The sequence below is a fragment of the Pteropus vampyrus genome, unplaced genomic scaffold (genome assembly GCF_000151845.1).
Source record: "Pteropus vampyrus isolate Shadow unplaced genomic scaffold, Pvam_2.0 Scaffold191, whole genome shotgun sequence".
Lineage (NCBI taxonomy): Eukaryota > Metazoa > Chordata > Mammalia > Chiroptera > Pteropodidae > Pteropus > Pteropus vampyrus.
Window position 1 is genome coordinate 68,767 of NW_011888972.1, and position 21,052 is coordinate 89,818.

At 44.3% G+C, this 21,052-nt stretch overlaps 1 protein-coding gene and 1 pseudogene across 2 annotated transcripts in view; both read right to left on the bottom strand.

Annotated features, from left to right (window-relative positions):
* The window catches only part of OGT (O-linked N-acetylglucosamine (GlcNAc) transferase), a 41,470-nt gene that overhangs the window by 12,143 nt on the left and 8,275 nt on the right, over window positions 1-21,052 (bottom strand). For both annotated transcript variants that reach the window (XM_011371419.2, XM_011371420.2), the window contains exons 4-19: window positions 19,031-19,099; window positions 15,492-15,608; window positions 13,402-13,481; window positions 12,646-12,841; window positions 12,242-12,382; window positions 11,554-11,654; window positions 11,229-11,382; window positions 11,039-11,140; window positions 10,663-10,842; window positions 9,810-9,968; window positions 9,555-9,644; window positions 4,807-4,932; window positions 4,252-4,422; window positions 4,023-4,139; window positions 3,748-3,918; window positions 1,986-2,138 (exon numbers count right to left, since the gene is read on the bottom strand). In XM_011371419.2, coding sequence (XP_011369721.1) covers window positions 1,986-2,138; window positions 3,748-3,918; window positions 4,023-4,139; window positions 4,252-4,422; window positions 4,807-4,932; window positions 9,555-9,644; window positions 9,810-9,968; window positions 10,663-10,842; window positions 11,039-11,140; window positions 11,229-11,382; window positions 11,554-11,654; window positions 12,242-12,382; window positions 12,646-12,841; window positions 13,402-13,481; window positions 15,492-15,608; window positions 19,031-19,099 — 2,127 coding nt within the window. The remainder of the gene's footprint in view (window positions 1-1,985; window positions 2,139-3,747; window positions 3,919-4,022; window positions 4,140-4,251; window positions 4,423-4,806; window positions 4,933-9,554; window positions 9,645-9,809; window positions 9,969-10,662; window positions 10,843-11,038; window positions 11,141-11,228; window positions 11,383-11,553; window positions 11,655-12,241; window positions 12,383-12,645; window positions 12,842-13,401; window positions 13,482-15,491; window positions 15,609-19,030; window positions 19,100-21,052) is intronic.
* Window positions 8,994-9,120, bottom strand: LOC111746505 (annotated as a pseudogene).

Here is a 21,052-nt window from a genome sequence, read left to right on the forward strand (position 1 = left end):
AACCACGATGAGATACCACCTCACACCTCTAAGAATGTCTGTCATCAACAGGACAAGTCATAACAAGTGTTGGAGAGGTTGTGGGGAAAAAGGAACCTTCATACACTGCTGGTGGGTATGTAAGCTCATACAGACACTACGGAAAACAGTATGGAGGCTCCTCAAAAAATTAAGAATATAATTACCATATGACCCAGCAATCCCTCTTCTGGATATTTACCCAAAAAACTTGAAAACATTTATCCGCAACTTTATATGCACCCCAATGTTCATAGAGGCATTTGTTCACAGCGGCTGAGACATGGAAACAATCAAAATACCCATTGATATATGACTGAATAAAGATGTGGTACATATATACAATGGAATATTACTCAGCCATAAGCAAAGATGAAATACTGCCATTTGCAACAACATGAATGGACCCTGAGATTATCATGCTAAGTGAAATAAGTCAGCAGTTGAGAACCATATGATTTCACTAATATATGGGATATAAAACTAAAAGTAACAAACTTAACAATCAGAGACTCATGGACAAGGACAGTGGATCTGTGGTTACCAGAGGGAAGGGGGAAGGTAGATAGGCGTAAGGAGCGGGGGATGGTCAAATATTTGGTGGCAAAAGGAAATTTAACTTGGGGCGGTGAATATACAACGCAAGATACATAGGACATATTATTGAATTATACACTCGAAACCTATTTGGTTTTATTAACCAATTATCACCCAATAAATTTTTAAAAATTGTAAAATAATAAAAAGATCATAACCCATGATCGAGTGGGTTGCAAGGTTGGTTTAATATCCACAAATCAATTAATATGATACACCATGTAAACAAAACAAAGGATAAAAATCATATCATATCAACAGATTCAGAATAAAGCATTTTACAAAATCCAACATGCATTTATAATTAAAAAAACTCTCAGCAAAGTGGGGATGGGGGAACATATCTCTATGTAATAAAGGCCTTATATGACAAACCCACACCTAATCCCATATTTAACAATGAAAAGCTGAAAGCTTTTTAAGTTCAGGAACAAGACAGGGATGTCCAGTTTTACCACTTTTATTCAACATAGTATTGGAAGTCCTAGCCACGGCAATCAGAAATAAAGACTTCCAAATTGGAAAGGAAGGAGGAAAACTGTCGTCATGTGCAGAAGACATGATCCTATATAGAAAGAACTCGTGCACCGTTGGTGAGATGGCAAATTGATGCAGCCACTATCGAAAACAGTATGGAGGTTCCTCAAAAAATTAAAACAAACTACCTTTTATGACCCAGCAATTCCACTTCTGGGTATTTATTTGAAAAAAATCCAAAACATTAATTTGCAAAGATATGTGCATCCCTATTATTTATAACAGCTGAGATATGGAAGCAATCTAACTGTTCATTGATAAACGATTCAATAAAGGAGATGTAATATATAATGGAATGTTACTCAGCCATAAAAAAAGAACGAAATCTTGCATTAGTGACAACATGAATGGACCTAGAGGGTGTTATGCTAAGTGAAATAAGTCAGAGGAAGACAAATACCATATGATTTCACACATGATTTATGTGTAATCTATAAAACAAAAGAATAAACAAAACAGAAAAAGACTCATTCTGAGAATGAACTGATGGTTGCCAAATGGGAGGGGGACTGGGTGAAAATGTTGAAGGGGTTAAGAAGTAGAAATTGGTAGTTACTAAAGAGTCACAGGGATGTGAAGCACAGCATAGGGAATACAGTCAAAAATATTGTCATAACTACACACAGTGTCAAATGGATACTAGATCTATTAGAGTGGTCATTTCGTAAGGTGTGTTTATATCTATCTAATCACTGATGTACGCCTGAAACTAACATGAGATTGTATGTCAATTGTAACTGAAAAATGAATGAATTAAAAAAAAAGAAATCGGCACAGCGGCTCCCAAATGGGGGTGGGGGAGCCTCCGTAAGACGGCCTGTGCACATACTCACATTTGCCCACATCTGCAAAGTAGAAGGGTCAATTTTATATAACTGATTAAAGTTACAGTACACAATGGCATCTTCTGGTAACCCGTACTGAGAACGTGTGGTTACAATAATGGTACGGGGGACCTCTTCTCCAGTGGCAGCCTTATTGTTGATCTAGAAAAGAAAGAAAAAGAAAATATGATGATTGTAAAGTCGGCATAGTCCAATATTTTTTAATCAGTAAGGAATCCTTAAGATGCAAAACAGTATGACCATTATCAATTACATCACTGAACTAGGAGAAAATATCCATGACGTTTTAAGTTGAAAAGAACAATGTTACAGCATCGTCTTAAATTTGGGGGTGTTGCACTATGAAACCTCTCACTCTAGCCGAAATGTTCTCTGCAAAACAGTATCAATTCAACAACAAGCTTTCGCTCACTCTTTTCTTCATGCATGGAATGTCCTTTCCTAAAACACGCTCGCCCTTCAAAAGTCAATGCATTCCTCCAAATAATCTCTACTAAGACTGTTTCTCCCCACACTGATTGATCATCACGATTTCTGAGCGTCTGTGTGCACAATTATAGTCTAATCTTTCAATTCCCACAATCTGGGTACCGCCTTACGCCGTTATTTAACTACTCCAGGCGTGTACGGACACTTCCATACGTAAGGGCATTGGGGTCTGTCTACACTCGAAATTCCATCCCCATGCATTTCATGAACTACGCTTTTGTTAACTTACACATGTCTGCCTTATTGTTTCAAATGCCAGTTAACCAGAGGGGAAAAAAAACACATCGGTCTTTTTAGCCCAGTACACATTGAGAGCAATTATAATCAATTCCTTTACCTCCTGCTAGGGAGCTGGCCTGACAGCGGAGAGTTCACTTGGAGCACCCATTGTATAAATTGTTGTCCAACTCTAACTGTTAATGCTAAGAGGTCAGACGTCTTTGCCTTATGATCTCTTGACAGAGCTACATACTTATGTATACAAGCATGCGATATATATTTACTGGGCACATACTACATTACTGAGGCTAAGACACAGGCCCTAAAGTAATTCAATTCAGTGGCGAATATAAAACCAGGAGATTACGTGTTGTGTGGGATGGAAAGATATATCCCAAATATTACAGAAGTTACACTACACAGCAACATCACGGAAATGTGAAGCAAAACCACAATGAGATATCACCTCGCATCTGGCAGGATGGCCGCCATCAATAAATCGACAAATGACAAGGGGTGGCGAGGATGTGGAAAAAAGGGAACCCTCGTGCGCTGCTCGTGGGACGACAGACTGGTGCAGCCACTACAGAAAACAGTCTGGAGCTTCCTCAAAAAATTCAAACTAGAACTACCTTATGACCCAGCGATTCTAATTCTGGGGATTTATCTGGAGAAATACGGGGATAAAGAGAGGCACAGATCCCTGGAGGAGCTCTCTGGACCAAGAATCTTAAAGATGAGTAGGATTTAACTAGGAAAAGGATGATTTAGTTACAGGAGCGAGTTCGCCACCACTAAAAGTAAAGCCACAGGCAGGGAATGACAAAGCATTGACATAATGGACTCCCACTAAGTCACCTGCTGGGCTGAAGCCAGGAGACCTTTACAGTCAGACAAACCTATGTGAGATGTCAATTTCCACTGAACTCATTTCCTCGTCTCTAACGGAATAACGGTGCTTGCCTCCTAGACTTGTTATGAGATTTAATGAAGATAAATGCCTCTTGTTGGTACATATCATGCTCTATTATTCTCTTCTCACCTGGGTAGTTGCCAGCCCATTGCTAATACTGAATCCATTAATTGTTATCTGAATCTGTCCTCTGTTAATCATTTCAATAACCGCTTCTGCAATGGTATTCATAGGAATGACTGGCATGTTAAGAGCGGTATTACTGCTGTCTGCATTGTCTCCTCCATCAGGACATTTCATCTAAAAAAACAAACAAAAGCAAAAGACACAAAATGCGTCATTAGGGAAAAGACCCCAGATGCAGATGACTTGACTTCATTTGACAATATTAAGCAGGTTCTGACCTTGACGATTTTCACATCTGGTAGACTATCAAGGAATGCTTTGAGGTCGATGCCATTCAGAACGATCCGATTGTCGTAAATGTGTCCATTGGACTTAAAATCGATGACTGCTTTTTTCTAATGGAAAAACAGTTTCAGACACGTCGTGTTGGATGCGCGGAAACAACGGCAAGAAAATAAATGACCGCAGTTCTTTGCGATTCCCCCATAGCACTGTTTTTCTACCTACCTTCAGGTGAGGGAACATATTCGCATGATCCCCAATAAAGAAAGTATGGGGCATATAAGCCAGCTTCTCAGAGTACTGCTCGGCGACCTCGGCAGGTGAGGTTTCCTGATCGGTGATGATGTAATCCATGAAGAGCGCACCACTTGTCCCAGGGTACCCCAGCCACATCGCCTAAGAGAAAAAAAGCAGACCAAAAACCGACTAAGAACCCTCAACCAAAGGGTCCAACACTGAAAATAAGTAAAACAAGGAGGACTGACTTCGCTTGTCAAGAGCGATCCAGTAGCATTTTAGATACAACTTCTAAGCACTAAAATATTTTCCCAATTTACAAGACAATTATTTATACCTATGAACTGCATGTCCCTACATGTACCTGTGGGTGCTGAGTTCTACACTCAAAATTTTGTCCCCGTACATTTCAAGAACTACTTTTCTTACGTCACGCGCATCTGCCCTATTGTTTCCAACGCCAGGTAACCAGACCAGAAACAAAAAAAAAGCAAAAAAACACAACCAATAAACACTGGGAGCAATTATTATTAATTTCTTTACCTGGATAGGAGCTGGCCTGAGAGCAAAGAGTTCATTTCGAGCACCCTTGGTATAACCATTCATGTTTATCAGAATGTGTATACCATCCTGATGGATGCGATCAGCTGCTTTTCCATTGCATGGAATCTACGGAATAAAAAAAATAAAACTCGTTACGTAGAGTCTCGGACTCATTCAATTTGATTTTATGGCATTAAACAGAATTCAGATTCCCAGATGCAAAACACAACTTATAACATACGGTAAAAATCTAGTTAAGGGCCATCATAATGGCCCCGAAGCATCAGAAAAACAGGGTAGATTTGACCCCTAAACAACACGGGCTTGGACGACGCAGGTCCACTCATACACATTTTTTTCCCCAATAAATAAACTGGAACAATTTTTGGAGATCTGTGACACTGAAAAAATTTGCAGACGAATCCCATAACCTAGAACTACTGAAAGAATTAAGAAAAAGTGAGTTATGCCATGAACGCATAAAATATAGACACTAACCTACTTTCTCATTTACTACCATAATACATACACGAACCTATTATAAAAAGTTAATACTGATAAAAAAATGACACACACACAGAGACCATACAGGACTTCATTAGCAGTCAAGAAAAATGTAAATAAACCCAAACATGCAGTACTGAACCATGAAATTAACTGTGACGTTATTATTATCTAACTTCACAGCCACCGGCTACTGCCACAGTGAGCTCGACCGCTGCCAGCAAGTGCTTCAGCAGTGCGAGGCCAGTCGTCCCCAGGTGAGTTTATTTCTCCAGTGAACTGCACAGCGCAGTCACAAGTGATCCCGCACAGTTGTGTATTTTCCATTGCGTTTAGTGCGATACCATAAACCTTGAATAACACCCTGGGATGTTACCAGGTGCCACTAGTGACGCTGAAAGTGCTCCCAAGAAGCAGAGAAATGTCGTGATGTTACGAGAAAAAGTTCAGTGGCTTGATATGTCCCAGTGAGGTGTGCAGCGGCGCTGCCCGCTATTTCAAGATAAATGAATCCAGTGGCAGGATCATTATAAAAAAGGAAAAGGAAATTTGTGACGCCGTCTCTGCGGCTCTGCCGGCAGGCTCAAAAACCTTGCATTTCTCGTGAAATATCTTTTTATCTCGTATTGAAAATGCCGGATTACTGTAAGAAAAACATGCCTATAGACTAATATGACTCGAGAAAAAGCCAAGTCATTATGTGACAGCTTAAAGCAAAAGGAAGATGAAGGATCTGAAGTTAGAGAATTTAATGCTAGCAAAGGATGGTTTGATAATTTTAGAAAGCGGTTCGGCTTAAAAAATGTCAGGCTAACAGGAGAAGCAGCTTCTGCCAACCAAGAGGCAGCAGACGAGTTCCCAGATGCCGCTAAGAAAATCATCACTGGGAGACAGGGTATCTGGCTGAACAGGTTTTTAATTCAGACCCAAGTGCCCTATCCTGGGGGGAAAAATGGCACAAAGGACATTTATTAGTAAGGAAGAGAAGCGAGCACCGGGATCTGAGGCAGGAAAGGATGGGTTAACTCCGCTTTGTGCCATTGCAGTGGGGTTTACGATCAGGAGGGCCGTCATCTATGAAGCTGCTCACCCCTGAGCCTGGGAGAGGGGATGAACACCAGCCGCCGGTCTTTGGATTGTACGAGAAGGCCGAGACACAAAAACAAGCGCCCTCTTTCTGCATCGGTTCCATCGCTGCTTTGTCCCTGAGGTCACGAAGCACCTTGCCAGTGAGGGGCTGCCTTTTAAGCTCCTTTGAAACTGGACGATGCCCCTGGCCACACAGCACCGCATGGGTTTGTCAGCGAAGGCGTCAAAATGGACTACTTGCACCAGACACAACGTCCCTAATTCGGCCTCTGAGTCAGGGGTCGTCAGGACCTTTAAGGCTCACCAGGCACGGTCCCCACGGAAAGGACTGTCAACACTGTGGGGGACGCCATGGAGGTCAACGGCACGGAAGGGAACCCCGAGCGAGAGAATGTCACGGAAGCCTAGAGGGACGATACCACTGAAGATGCCATCCTCATTATCAAAGAAGCCATGAAAGCCACCAAGCCCAAATGACAAGCTCCTGGTGGAAAAGACTGTGTCCAGACGCTGTGCCTGACTTCAGAGGGTTTGCAACAGAACCGATCAAGAAAATCATGGAGATGTGGATGCGGCAAAAAGATCCATCCCCAGGGGGTGAAGGGTTTCAAGATACGGACCTTGGAGAAATTCAAGAGCTAGTGACGCCACGCTCGAGGAAGTTACAGAGGACTCGATGGAGGTGAGCGCGCCCGAACCAGCGCCAGGCGACGAGGGAGATGTGGAGGCAGCAGTGCTGGGGACCGGGCGGACACGGGGGCAGCGGGGTCCTCTGGGACGCCGGCGCTGGACCCGCAGCACAGCAGCACACGGTGGGGGAAGGAGCGGGACCGTCTTTCATTTTTAGGGAAATGAAAGAGCAAAAAGGTCCAACAGACACTGCGATGTATTTCTGAAGAGTCCCACGGACTGGTCTGCCTGTCCTGCGTCCCCCTGCCTCTGTCGCCGAGACGGCAAGACCAGCCCTCCCCCTCCCTCAGCCCACTCGGCGTGAGGATGACGAGGAGGCGGCCTTTATGATGCTCCACCTCCGCTAGCAAATAATCATTATGCGAGACAGTCAATAAACTTAGCGGTTGGGCTGCGTATGTGTCTTCGTGTGGAAATCTAAGAACTGTGTGGCAAGAACTGCATGAGACGTTCCTGTGTCATCATCGTCACCGCCTATGTAGTCGCCAACGCAGAACATCGTATGCAAGACTCGAATGGAAGCAGAAGCCCCCATCCTTACGTACGCCTAAGGTGAGTGCTCGTTCATAGTAAACTAATAGGCGGTGGCTCCATAGTGTGGCGGTTAGAACGTCTGCTCTGCATGCAGAAGGTTTTGGGTTTGCGCCCCAGGTGGAGCCACGGACCATACCCCGGATGCGTGCCGCAAGTGCGTGGGAGGAGACACCCCACCTTCAGAGATCCAGTTCTTAAGGGGAGACGGCAACATCTGTAGGTCAGGGTTGGAGGTGGGGGGGAGTTAACGAGGGGGAGGGAGTACATAGCAGTAAAGTAATCATGTGTTAGTTTTCCTACTGTTTCATAACTTTGCTTTCAAAGAATTACATGACCGTCCAGAATGCCCCCTCCCTCCTGAGAACGTCCAGTGCTTTGCATCCTGTGAGATAATCCTGACGTAGGCACTGACCGATGACTCGTCTTGTAAAGAGACGATGTTAACTTCATGGTATTGATAAATACAGTACAGTATTATGAATGTATTGTCTTCCTTACGATTTCCTTGATAACATTTTCTCTTCTCTAGCTTACTTTAAGAATACAACGTGTAATACGTATGACATACAAACCACGTGTTCACTGACTGTTTATGCTAACGGTGAGGCTTCCGCTCAACAGCGGCTGTCGGTAGTTAAGTTTCTGGGAAGGTGGAATTTATATGTGGATTTGCGACTACACGGCGGTGGGCGTCCCTAACCCCTGCACTGTTCAAAGGTCAACTGTGCAGAGGAAGGAGAATTTCCTTCAAGACTGAATGACTAACGAGGCTTCGTAGGAGTCGGTATCTGAAATGGGCCTTTGAAGATGGCTAGGAGTCTGAGGAGCCGGACAGGATATAGTCTGGGTAGAGAACAGTATGAATGAAAAACCAGAGGAAACTGTGTGGTGGGTTTAAAAAACGGTAAGTAGATCATTTCCATTTGGTATGGGGTTTCCACGAGGGTGACCTGGTGGCTGACAAGGATCTGCAAAGAAGGTTGTGGTCCAACACAGAGAGGCTGGGAAGGCCGTGTGAGGAGTTCGCACTCCGTCAACAAGCACCGAGTCCCTGAAGGTCTCGGTGGGGGGGGGATAGGCCTCTTGGCCACACAGAGAGTCCAACCCTACATTGAAAACAGTCGGGTGTACTTCCGAAGCAAGAGTTATATTGCAAGAGATGTTGGGACATATTATTTATTAAATGACAAGTCTCACAACCCTTCTGCTAGGACTGCCATGATTCGTATATTAATTACCAAAGTATAGTATACTATACTTTGCATATCACTAATAGTCACCCAAGTGGTCAACAACGTCTATTAAAAAAAACTCTAGTCTACACTCTCAGCAACTTAATTCCCTCACAGATTTCAATCTTTTTTTTTTAATGCCTACAGCACCCGATCTTCCTAGGTGGTCGGTCTCCCATCTATCTAAGTGCTAATCAGGCCCGACCCTGCTTAGCTTCCGATATCAGACGAGATCGGGCACGTTCAGGGTGGCGTGGCCATAGACAGGTTTCGATCTTAATTTATCATGAAACTTATGCTCCTAGAACAAGTATAGAAATAAAGAAAACCAAAGGCCGAGGCCCATGAAAATAAATAGGCCTATAGAAGTATCGATTCTTCTTCCAAGCTACCATTTTATTCAAGTTAGTCACAGTTAATATTAAGTATCTACTGTCGCAAGTGGTGGCTCAATCTCCAGAAGTTTTATGTCCAAGCACAAATTACACCATATTTCTAATTTCATTTGCAACCTCAGCAAAATCCATGCCGATTAGAAATGTAAATGATCAAGGAAATAAGGTCAAAGCAGTTGCCCATATGTAGCAGCTGAGGTTACATACCCGTCACGAAAAATACAAGCTATATACCAACAGTTCCAGTCGCGATTTGCTCAAAAAAAAAAAAAAAAAAAGTTAGAAGTGTAAGAATTTCACCTACCTGTGAAAGATCGATGAAATGATTGGCTTCTGCCATCACCTTCACCCGGAAGTTTGTGCCATCATCTGGGCTCAGGGCGTAACAGAATACCTGAAGGGCGACACAGAGCCTATTTAATAACCTTGGCCCAAACCCTTCCAAAAGACACTGGGCTTGACACCTAATGACGATAATAAAGGCTCCACTGCGGGTCTGTTTGGTTTGTTTGGTTTGTTCTAGAAACCAACGGTGGCTCTAGGGAAACACCACGCTTACCTCAAATTTGTCAGGGTTGTGCATGCCCGGAATAGACTGCATAAGGTGCGAAGTGGGGTGATTCCCAAAGTCAGAACTCACGTAGCCGACGCGCAGTCGCCCGTCACTGAGCTTCAAGTCCTTTGGGTGTTCATATAGTGGTTTGTGAAGGACGTTGATCTACCAATGGAATCCAATGCTCGTTAGTAAAGGTGAGTCTGTACGTCAATTTTCGTCTAGGAAGAACGACTAAAAACACACCACCAGACCTGCACCTCACACCGGTTGGCAACGATTTGCCCAGAACAGTTCATTTAATTCACAGAGCCAGTTCAACGCAACGTTAGCATTTTACACAATATGCTTCATACTTTGACATGTTCCCTCAGAAATAGCCTGAGCAAATCTAAAACTTGTAGAAAGGAGGCGGTGGGTGTAGACAGCATGACGAACCCTGCAGTTCAGAAAATTCTGTAAGGGAGCCTCAAAAAAAACCCAAACAAAACAGAATTACACCTAGCACTCCAATAGATTCTGCCGAGCAAATTCCCACCTTTGATCAAGTACGTCCTGCTCTAATTCTCAAAGGTGAGTATAAAATTCTGAACACTTCGTCAAACATCGTTTTCATATTAAAGGAAAACGCCGTCGGTCTATTGTTCCTGTTTCAGTCAAGAATCCCACCTTTTGGGACGGACTGGGTTCTGACCGAGACAGGACACAATGGAAGGAAGGGGCTTCTGGGCAGCTGACAAAGCTTTATTTCTCAACTCGGGTGGCGTTCGCCTTACGATAACTCACTAAGCAACACATTCGATTCCCGGAGCTTATGGATGTGTCTTACTTAGCAACAAAAAGACTGAAGGACTCGCACCTTATCCAAGCAGAGGTTCCCGTGTCGCTCAGCAATAGCCTTCCTGAAGCCATGAGAAAGAGGATAGAGCATACTATGGTGAGGGTGCACAGAGGGCAACCTATTCTTCTCTAGCTGGTCAGCCACGATACTGACCAACTTCTTCATTCGCTCATCATAGTCTGTCCAATCACAGACAATCTAGAGGAGGCAAAGAAGAAGTTACACAGAAAGCCCTACTCCGGCATTTAACATTTACGTGTCTTTGGCCTAAAGTCATGTCAGTCAGATAACCTATTAAAAAACAGTCTCCAGGCAGGCTTTGATTAATACGGCACAAAACAGTTCAAAGGTGATTACAACACTGAAAGCCAGTTACTGGCCTGTTATTCTTTACCTGCAGGCAATGAGCCAAGTTACAATAAGCATCAGGAAAATCGGGTTTAAGTTTCAGAGCAGTGCGGTAAGAAGCTATTGCTTCTGGAATATTCCCTGAATCCTAGAAATAGAGTGGAATGGTTAAAATTTTTTCTAAAATTAAACAGTAGGTGCTAAGAGGCACACATTGTAATCATCAACAGGAGTACCTTGTGAATGGAAGCCAGATTGCTGTGGGCATCTGCAAACGCAGGGTTAATCTGAATGGCACGAGTGTAACACTGCAAGGCTCCCTGAACATCCTGCATCTCCTTCAGAGTGTTTCCCATGTTAGAATAGGCGTCAGCAAAGGTAGGACTGATTCTAAAGGACGGGACACAGGTGGGATGTATCTAGTACCAAAACCTTGAACCCCCAGTAACGCCGAATTTACTGTTCTTATCGAAAGTCATTTTAGCACGTGCCAAAGGTGCCAAATGCCAGGCATTAAACATCGTTTTTAAGAAGGAAAAGAGAAGGCTGGGAGCCTCTCACCGAATCGCCTCCTTATAGTGCATCAGCGCTTCCTGCAGCTTCCCCTGCTGCTGCAGCACGCTCGCCAGGTTTGAATGGGCAGCAGCGAACTCTGGGAAGACCTAGGAGACGGGAAAACTGCGTTCAGGAGACCCGCCAGGACAGCAGTGATGACGTCTGACTCACTCCGGCGACTTTACTGGGGGACCCTGACGTCCCTACGCTTCTTCCCGCCTTCTAGAACCACGCCTACTCATGCTTCAAAGCCGAGTAGCTCAAATCCTGCCTGTTCCTTTATCTCACAGGTCTCCTGGTTTCAAAACACGACGAGGCAGACCTCGCTCCATCTTCGTTCGTGCTGACAGTGCAGCATCTGCCTTCCGAAATCTCTCGCTGCTACTAAAATACCACACCTGCCAACCACCACCGCGGCGGAAACTACATATTCATCGGTAAGTTCTCTTGAACTGTAGCTCGCTGGGCGATTTTTCCGTGCAGAGCTCATCTACTCATAAACTAACAAACTCAAAATGTAGGGCCTGTCTTAAATGTCGCACAGGTTCTCACTCGTACCTTAGGTACTCGATTACCGGTCCAGCCAATGAGTCGGCCGCTGTTGCCACCTAAGAGGTGGGCGACGCGGCGAACTCGACGGCCTCCCTCTACTACCCCACAGGCGAAAGCCCCAGCCGCGCCCCCCTCAACCTACTTCTAACGCTTTACGATACAGGCGGACCGCCTCCTCGATATTCCCCTGCTCTCGCTTGATATTGGCCAGGTTGTTCAGTGAGTCCGCGTGGGTGGGACACAGCCGGAGAGCTGTATTGTAACAGTCTTCCGCTTCGGCAACCTAGGAAACAAAGCAAACGATTCGCAGCCCATACGGGGGGGGGGGGCTCCCAGAACCGCCAGTGACGTCACTCTAAGGATTGTTCAGTTAAGCCTAACGGCTGGTAAGATTCCCGAAAATAGGTATTTCTGCTACTTTCCCTCTTAACCGAAACTCCAAAGGAAAACAATTTACCGCCTCGATACTTAATTCAGTATGTACAAGAAAAAGACTTTTTTAATCCTGCCAGGTAACAAAGAAATAGACGGAATAAACGTCCTTACACTGCCCTTCTCTTTGAGAGCATTGGCTAGGTTGCAGTAAGCGTCAGGGAAATGTGGTTGCAGTTCAATAGCTCGCCTGTAGGTGTCTATGGCCAGATCTATCAGGCCTTGCTCATAGTATACACAAGCCAGGTTGCCGTGCACCACTGCATGATTTGGACTCAAGCTTAGAGCGCGAAGGTAAGCTGCCACAGCTCTGTAAATAAAGAACACACACACACGAAATGCAACTAACTTTTAATGGATGCTTTGTTACAATTAATTCATGCTATGCTATACCAGAGTGTCTCAATTAATTGTCATTAGTTACCATTAAGTCATGCTACACTAAACCTCCGATCGAAACTGCACCTTTATAAAATATATTTTTTACACTGAAAAGTTTCCTATTCACACATAAGAAATAGGCTTTCCTTTGACAACGACAAAGAAAGTTGAAAGTCAGGATTTACTTAGCTTCGTGAATAGGATCAAAGGAATAAGTCAGTCTAAAAGATAACCATATCAACATTTTTACAAGAAAGAAACTTTCAACTGAACTCCGAGTGAGGATAATGGCTTTGTGGAACGCCAACAATAAAATCAGGCAGTGATACCTATACATAAAAGGTAACAGCAGACGTGGTCAGGGCAAAGCAACGTACTGGAAAAGGAAAATGTTATTTCAATGGACCACCGTCATAATTTCAGTCTAAACTCTCAAAGGTCAACACAACAAAGACTCAAGAAAATTGATCAAACAGAACATTTCCTCACCTGTCAAAAATCCGTGCCTCTTTTAGGACATTTCCTAAGTTGATATAAGCATCGAGAAAGTTGGGGTCAAGGGTGACAGCCTAAAAATTACAAGACAGTTACTTAGAGAAAGTCAGGATTGCAGATTAACGTCCCGATTACGATTTTTTATTTTGAGATAATTTTAGACCTCCGATGAAATTTTCTAATATAATTAAATCTTATTTTTCATTTTTTAAAACCCAATTATTTTAGTACCTACTCATTATTCACTCCCTACAAATCTCGATGTTATGAAAATAACTTCTCATGTAAAGAAGAGCAAAAACTGTCCTCAAGGGAACATTTTAAATTGGCTCTACTCCAATTTCATTGAGCTGAATACTTCCAATGGTTGGTTAGCCCTATTTTATTCGTGATTAATCAGCCTAACTCTTCTAAAAACAAACAAACAAAAAAAAAAAAAAAACGGCAGGAAGCAGCAGCCAGCTCTCACTGAAAAAGAAAATCTCTACCGCAATAACAACTGTATACTCAGAAGACCTTAGGAAGCCACGTAATTAGAGCTGTACACTCAGACACATTGAATGATTTCATCTCGAAGTTGTCTTAAACTATGTCCAGGTAGGTAGGTGTCTCTGGAGCAGCGCTGCTCAACCCTGCAGAAAATTAATTAAGACTCCCCTCCTAACAGGTGCCTGGGCTCCATCACAGGCCAGTTAAATCAGACCCTTTGGCCATGGGTCCAGGACACCCCGATCACTTAGAAGCACCTCATGTGCAACTGAGGTGGAGAACCAGTGAGCGAGAGAGGTGGGGACCCCTCTGGGGAGTGACTGCAAAGCCTGAGACCCTGAGAAGGTGAAGGTGGTGAGGAACTGAGCACGTGAAACATTCATGCAGAACGTGCCTCTTCGCTTTGATGGCGACTCTATGGTAAAGATAACACGATACACTTAACGTAGATGGTCTATAGTGATAGACGTCCACCCCCAGAACTTCTAACTTTTCATTATTAGGGAAAATTTCAAACCCACACAGAAGCAGAGGACTATGACAAACTCCCAGGCCTCCATTATGCAGCTTCGGCATCGTATTCGATCTTACTTAGTCTATATTTGACCTAACTCTCCGTCTTCCCAGGTCATTTTGAGGCTGATCCCAGACATACCGGTCCATCAGAAAATACTTCAAAATGTATCTCGGGGACTAGACAAAATATGTTTTCCCCCCGTGTTATTTCCTGTAAACTAGAAATCAGAACTACAAGCTTAATCAGATTTGGGTTCTTTTCTCTTTTTGCAAGGCTACTTCCCTGGTGGAACCGTCTACTTCTATCACAAGGTGCATACGTAACTTCTGATTGTCTCTCTTCTGCCACGGATAAATTCCTAAACCTATTAATGGTGATAATTCTGATTCTATCATTTCTTCTTCATTTCTTAGCTAGAACACTTCCATAAAGAGAAACTTCTCCCTATCAACTACTGGGTCACCCGAGGTCCAGTTCATACAAGGGAGGCGGGTCGTATACTTTATTCTTCCCTTTCCTACCAGTTTTCAAAATGAGCTGCTCCTTATCTTCCAAAGGTGACCGATGAATTTCTACTGAGTATAATGAAGAATTTATGGACTTAAACTATTTGACGAGTTTCGACATATTTCAGTTATTATTCCTACTGATGCTCCAGTCCCATCTTTAGCCAAGGGGAGCCTCTTCCAGTTGCCTCCTGAGTCCTTTCGACCCGATCAAAGTAATATATCCGAACTTCCTTGCCTTCTGCTGTGACAAGGCACTCCAGATTCATTCTGTACATTTCCTGTCCCAGAGCTGCAATCGGCCTTTTCACCCGGAAGCCCTGTCTCTTCACAGTAAGGCTGCTGTTTGGTTTTTGTTTTGTTTTGTTTTCAGAATTTGTATTTACTCAAGCGCATTTTCAATGCAAAACTGGAAACTACCATCTCATACGCCATCCGGCAAGTGCTGCACCAGTGTCTGAGAAACAGGTATTATGTGACCGCTTAAGCAAAGGCCTGCTACTTAGTTCTAGTAAAAACACCCTGCACGCATGAGCACTTCGTGAATACCAGTTATTAATTTCGTGACTAACCTTTTCAAAGTGATGAATTGCAAGCCAAATTTCCCCTTGTGCATTGAAAACACAGCCAAGATTACTCCAAGCTACTGCAAAGTTCGGTTGCGTCTCAATTGCTTTCAAATAACATGCCTTAGGAGGGGTTAATGAAAGAAGATGGGAGGGGAAGGAGGTAAAGGGGAAGGGGAAAATTTGTAAAGGGAAAAGAAGAAGATTGGGGGGGGGAGGAGAAGGTGATATCATTATTCCTTCTCTGACCAGCCAAAAGTGACCCTGCAGCATAGGCTCGCTTGCGCCAAAACTAATGCGCTGCCACAGCTGGCTGCTCCTGCGCCTGCGCCACCGGAACCCAAGTGCAAACCAGCATGTTCAGTTCTGCCAACCGATGAGCAACCCTTCCACCGGGACCTGAGGGGACGTGAGCTGCCTGCAGACCCTGCGCTAGACCTCTCTAGACCTCTCTCGTCTGAACGCCCAAGGGCTCCTGCCATGTTTTCGAGTGACCTCTAGAGGGCGCCACCGACGGGCACGTCTGCCCACCCCACTCTCCCAAAGCGTGTTCTCCGAGTTAACAGGCGTCCGTGGCAAAGAGGGTTCGCGACCAAACAATCAGGAAAACAGGACGCCGGCTTCTCCGCTCCCGGACTTCCCTCGGCCGTTAAGGGGTCACGCGGAGTCCCCTGGACTCAGCCGACCGCGGGCCTCTTCCTCCCGGCATTTCCTTCCAATGCCGTGAAACACAGTATGGGAAAAGCTGCTCTGAACGGCCGCGCTCCCCCTGCACGCGCCCGATCCCGTCTGATCTGGGAAGCTAAGCAGGGTCGGGCCTGGTGCGTACTCGGGTGGGAGGCCCCCCTAGGAAGACCGGGTGCCGCAGGCGCTTAAAGAAAAATCAAAATCAAAACGGACAAACAGCCACGACCCTCGCTAGCGTCAAAACTGTGCTACCGGGGAGAGAAGGGCGCTTTTCCGCCAAGTGGGACACGGAAGGCCAGCCCGAGCCGGACGTCGCCGCCCCGCCATGCCATGCCATGCCATGCCATGCCCCCCGCCCCCCCGCCGCCGAAACCTCACATGACAGGGCTGCACCGAGGTTGAGGTCCCTGTAATGCGAGCGCAAACGTCGCCGGCGCGGCCTAACAGCGTCGCTCTGCGCTCTCGCTGCGAACTGCTGCGCTGCGGAGGGCGCGCCCCACGCAGCAAACGGCCAACCAGATCCACTAATCCACTAGACCGGCCCACAGAGAGCGCGTGTTCAATGCGATTCGCTGGCCTCGAGGCTCGCCAACACCCAATTTTATCCAAAAAGGCTACAGAACAGGACTGAGGGAGCCAGTCAGTCAGATTACTCATCTAGTCGACCGTTCACAGGGGTCATTCGCACGCGCGGCGCGTTAACGCTGCGCAGCCTTTGCGCTACTGCAGGGTCACCGCGCGTCATCAGAAGAGCAGAACGCTGCAATCCAAACAAAGAAGAAAAAGGAAAAAAATGAACAACGAGAAGAGTTAGAAGCTTTACTAGTAAATTATCTCTAATAATTTTAATATCAATTAACTTTTACTTATCTTTGACAGAATTGTGGCTATAGTATAAAACATTCTCTTACTTAACTTGCTCGTAAATAAAATTATTTTAAGCTGTTTCTGAAGCCACAAGACAGAAGATTCAGGCATGGAGGCAAATGGTTTTGCTGTGGCAGTTACAAACCCGTTACCATATTTGTCATCATGTGACTTTGCGGCGCGTTCCTTGCTGGAAGAGGAGGAGCTGTGTGTCTGCCCTAGATCCAGGCCTCGAGCTCCCTTCAGCGAGGCACCTTACGCATGGAATAGGAGGTTTCACCCACCTGAAACCTTCTAAATACAATATCAATGGTGAAAAACCAAAAACAAGAGAGAAAATAAAAACAAGATCATTAGTAAAAGTTCAACAAAGCAATTGAAATTCTTTGGATGTCTATTACATATGGGAATGAGGACAGTCTCAAGTCTGTAACATGGGAACATGCAGAAGGGAGAGGGTTAATCAGGGCTATTGCATACAGCAGGGGGTGCTGGAAGAAAGGCTCTGCGTTTTCCACAAAGACAACTTAATTTTGCTTCCGTCTACTAGGAACACGCTGGCTTGAATTTTCAAATGCACTGATTACAAAAGAAATACATTGCGTTTCACTCAAGAGTATTTTCTTGTTCACTAGGTTCTCACAAAAACAGAATCACATTTTTCAAACTAGGTGTCTCCAGAGCTCTGAAATAAAGAGGTCAGCAACCTAAGGCAGGCGCAAGGTCTCAGCCTAAACCGATCTCTAAAGCTGCGGTGAAGTGCAATTCATGTTAGCTGTCCGCTTGTGGGTGACAATTAATAGGAGCTTATCAAATATTTGTTCGATAAATTACCAATTGGCGTTGTCGGCGAAGATGGAAATCAATCACAATTCATTAGCTGGAAACCTACGTAAGGTTAATCCAAAGTGTCAGCAGAATTTATGAGCTATGCACTTAAAACTAGTGCCTTTTAACACGAGACGGTGCTGAAAAGCCTTCTCCCTCCCTGGCCGAAGCAAACAGACAGCTACGCTGCGCATACACTCCACGCATGAGCATGCGCGTGGGGCTCAGAGCAACAGGTGGGAGTTTCAGAAGCATTCTGGTTTCTCCCCACTCCTCACCCCTGCAGCGCGGTTGCGTAAGGTGGCTTGTAACAAGACAATTTCATTTATAAATTTAATTTAAAATTATACCGAAAGCTTTAATAACCCAACCTGGCGTTCAAATTCATTATTTGGAAACACAGAATGCTAAAAGCCACCTTTCCACTTTGGCAAGTTTTCTTTCGATCAGTCCATTTCCCAAACAAACCAGCTTTGTCCTTTTTTTTTTTTTTTTAAAGGAGGTGGGGTGGGGAGGAGTAAAAGAAGGAAGTGAAGAAGAAAAGAAGGCAGACAGCTAGGACTGGAAAAAGAGGAAAAAGGAACTTGGGGAGGGAGCGGGGACAAGAAGGGGCAGGATGTTCCAATTATGAATTTGCGATCATTTTAACAGCCTTTCTTCCACTGTAAAAGGGGTGAGGAAGATGAAGGGAGGAAGGTTAAACAAGAGTTTAAATGCCAGTATTACGGGGTAACATTTGGATGAAATTCTTCTCCACTTACAAGCCACAAAGGACTTAGAAGAGCAGCATTTTCAATGGCACCTGCATCATACAGGAGTCTTGAGCCAAATCACAGGCGCTCTGCTTGTCACCAGCAGGCAAGCCTCAGATTTGAAGGAATGTTATTTATTCCCACATAAGATCATGTCGGAGCCCTTTGTTACAAAGATGATCTAGCTCAGCAGAAAGGCTCCAAAACGTTCAGGTTCTTGCTTTACCCCCAGATTTAGAACAGATCTGCCAAAGCCTGGCCCTGCTCTAGTCTGAGGCGATTCGTGCCGTCAGCTTTCCTCAGTTTCATAGGACTGTTTTGTGAAGATAGCTCAATGAAGAGTTGAAGACTTGGCAAAAAGTACACGTTTTCGTAACACTGACGTTTAAATGTGTTCTAGCAAACACCTACCTTGGCTTCTTCCAAGCGACCCAGGGCTTTGAGCAGGTTCCCCAGGTCACTGCGAACACAGTACAAATCCTGGAAATCCAGAGACACTGGCATTAATTATACTCTTTCTCGACTCCAAATATCCTGATAGTTATTTATGCATGTGGCTCCCTGTCATTTTACTGTCAACCGAAGACACCGCATGACAAATGTAACTGCAGAAGCGCAATCCCTCCTCCTCCATTCCAAATTCCAAAAAGTTCCAAAAACTCATTTGATGATTAAGCCTGACCTGAACTGGCACGAAGTTATTTCTAGAATTTATTGATCCCACTTAAGTGTGACTACGCATACCTTTCGCTGCAGAAATACATGTTTTCTACGGGAAGGTGCTGCTCCAGGCCCACCTGGGAGTTTTAAGGAGAGTATTACCATCTTTCTAAAACCCTACAAGTTCTGAATTTTAAAAAGTATTTGATCCCAACAGTTTCAGACAAAAGGCCACGGGCCTTACTGCAGCCTCTCCTCTCCCGGAATGCCAACCGTGGTTTAAAAAAAAAAAAAAAAGGGATCAAATATTTGTTCAACTATTTTGTTCAAAGTTCTGATGAATCACTCCCATATCAAGGGCCAAAAATTTTCCATAGTGGAAAAAAGGATCTAGCCACGATTAGCTATCAGCAAACCTACCCTTGGACCGTCGAGCATATTTAGAAACCCTGACTCCGTTTCACTGTTAGAAGGATTACCATCCAAGCAAAGCTTCAGTCCTGGCACCTGCCACTAGATTACCCATTAGTATTAAGTGCCATTAGAGTTGAGTGGGTGAATAATGAAAAGCAGTTGACTCTGCTTTTTATTAGCAGCACGATTGTGTTGCTAGTCATCTGACTCGCCAGTCCGTTCATCAGTATGAGAGACACGTCATCGGGACAGTGAGCTTAAATTTTTATATGTCCTTGTTTGCCTTTGTCAGTCAAATCAGTCAACAAGCAGAGACAATGGCAATAGGGAGGCGGCTTATTCCAAACTGTTACATGGGTGGAAGAGCCTTAAGTTAAGCCCCGGAAAGGGAAATTTTGTCAACTGTGCCCAAGTATCATCATATATATTGTTCCACATGCAAGTGTACTATGGTTTCCAGAATCAGGTGATTAATTTTACTCATAAACGGCTTTTGGGATTGTATGTTATCATCCATCGGGTGATCCAAAAGTCAGCCGGCAAAGAACCGGTTGCCACAGAACAGCCCACGGTCGGCCATACTGGGTCAGTCCCATGATCGGCCCGATCTGGCTGTCCATCAAGCAATGACTGGTGTTTTGGGAAAGAATGGTTGTCTCCAGTGACCTCAAGCACAAAAGGCTAGTACCACCTCCCAAAACATTATAGATACCACTGATCTTATCACAGACTTATCCTCCTCTAATGAGTCTAAGCCCTTTTTAACCCTATTTATTCTCTCAGAAGTAATGAATTCTATAATCTTGCTATCTACTTTATGTTTTTCCCCCCAAACTTTAAGGGTTACCCTTGCCATTTTAGCAGACCATGACTCAACAAACCGATCTGTTCACATGTGCTCCTTCTACTTACACGTGATCATTGTGGTTATACGGAGCTTTGGACTTTTACCAATTCCTATGTCTTTTCTGAGCCATGATAATCAGAAGGCTTGCAATAATTCTCCAACGATGACCCCAATAGGCTATACGTCGTAGCCGTAGCCAACTATTGCATAATTTTACCCTCTAGTTTCTATAAACTCTTGGATAAATGCCATCCAAATCCTGACAGGTTATCTATATTTATTTATAGCATCTAGATCCATTACAGCATAGTAAATCAAGTTAACACAATGACAGCAATTAAAAATAGATATATCTTTAAGATCACTATAAGATATCCAACAGGCAGTTTTAGAAAAAGGTAAAACATATCTTATTTTAAATATAACAGTGAAATCCAATTCTCCCGCCTGGGGATCCAAACCTTTATGCATGAACAGCTAACTTCTAGAAAATTCAAGGATACCTCTATTCT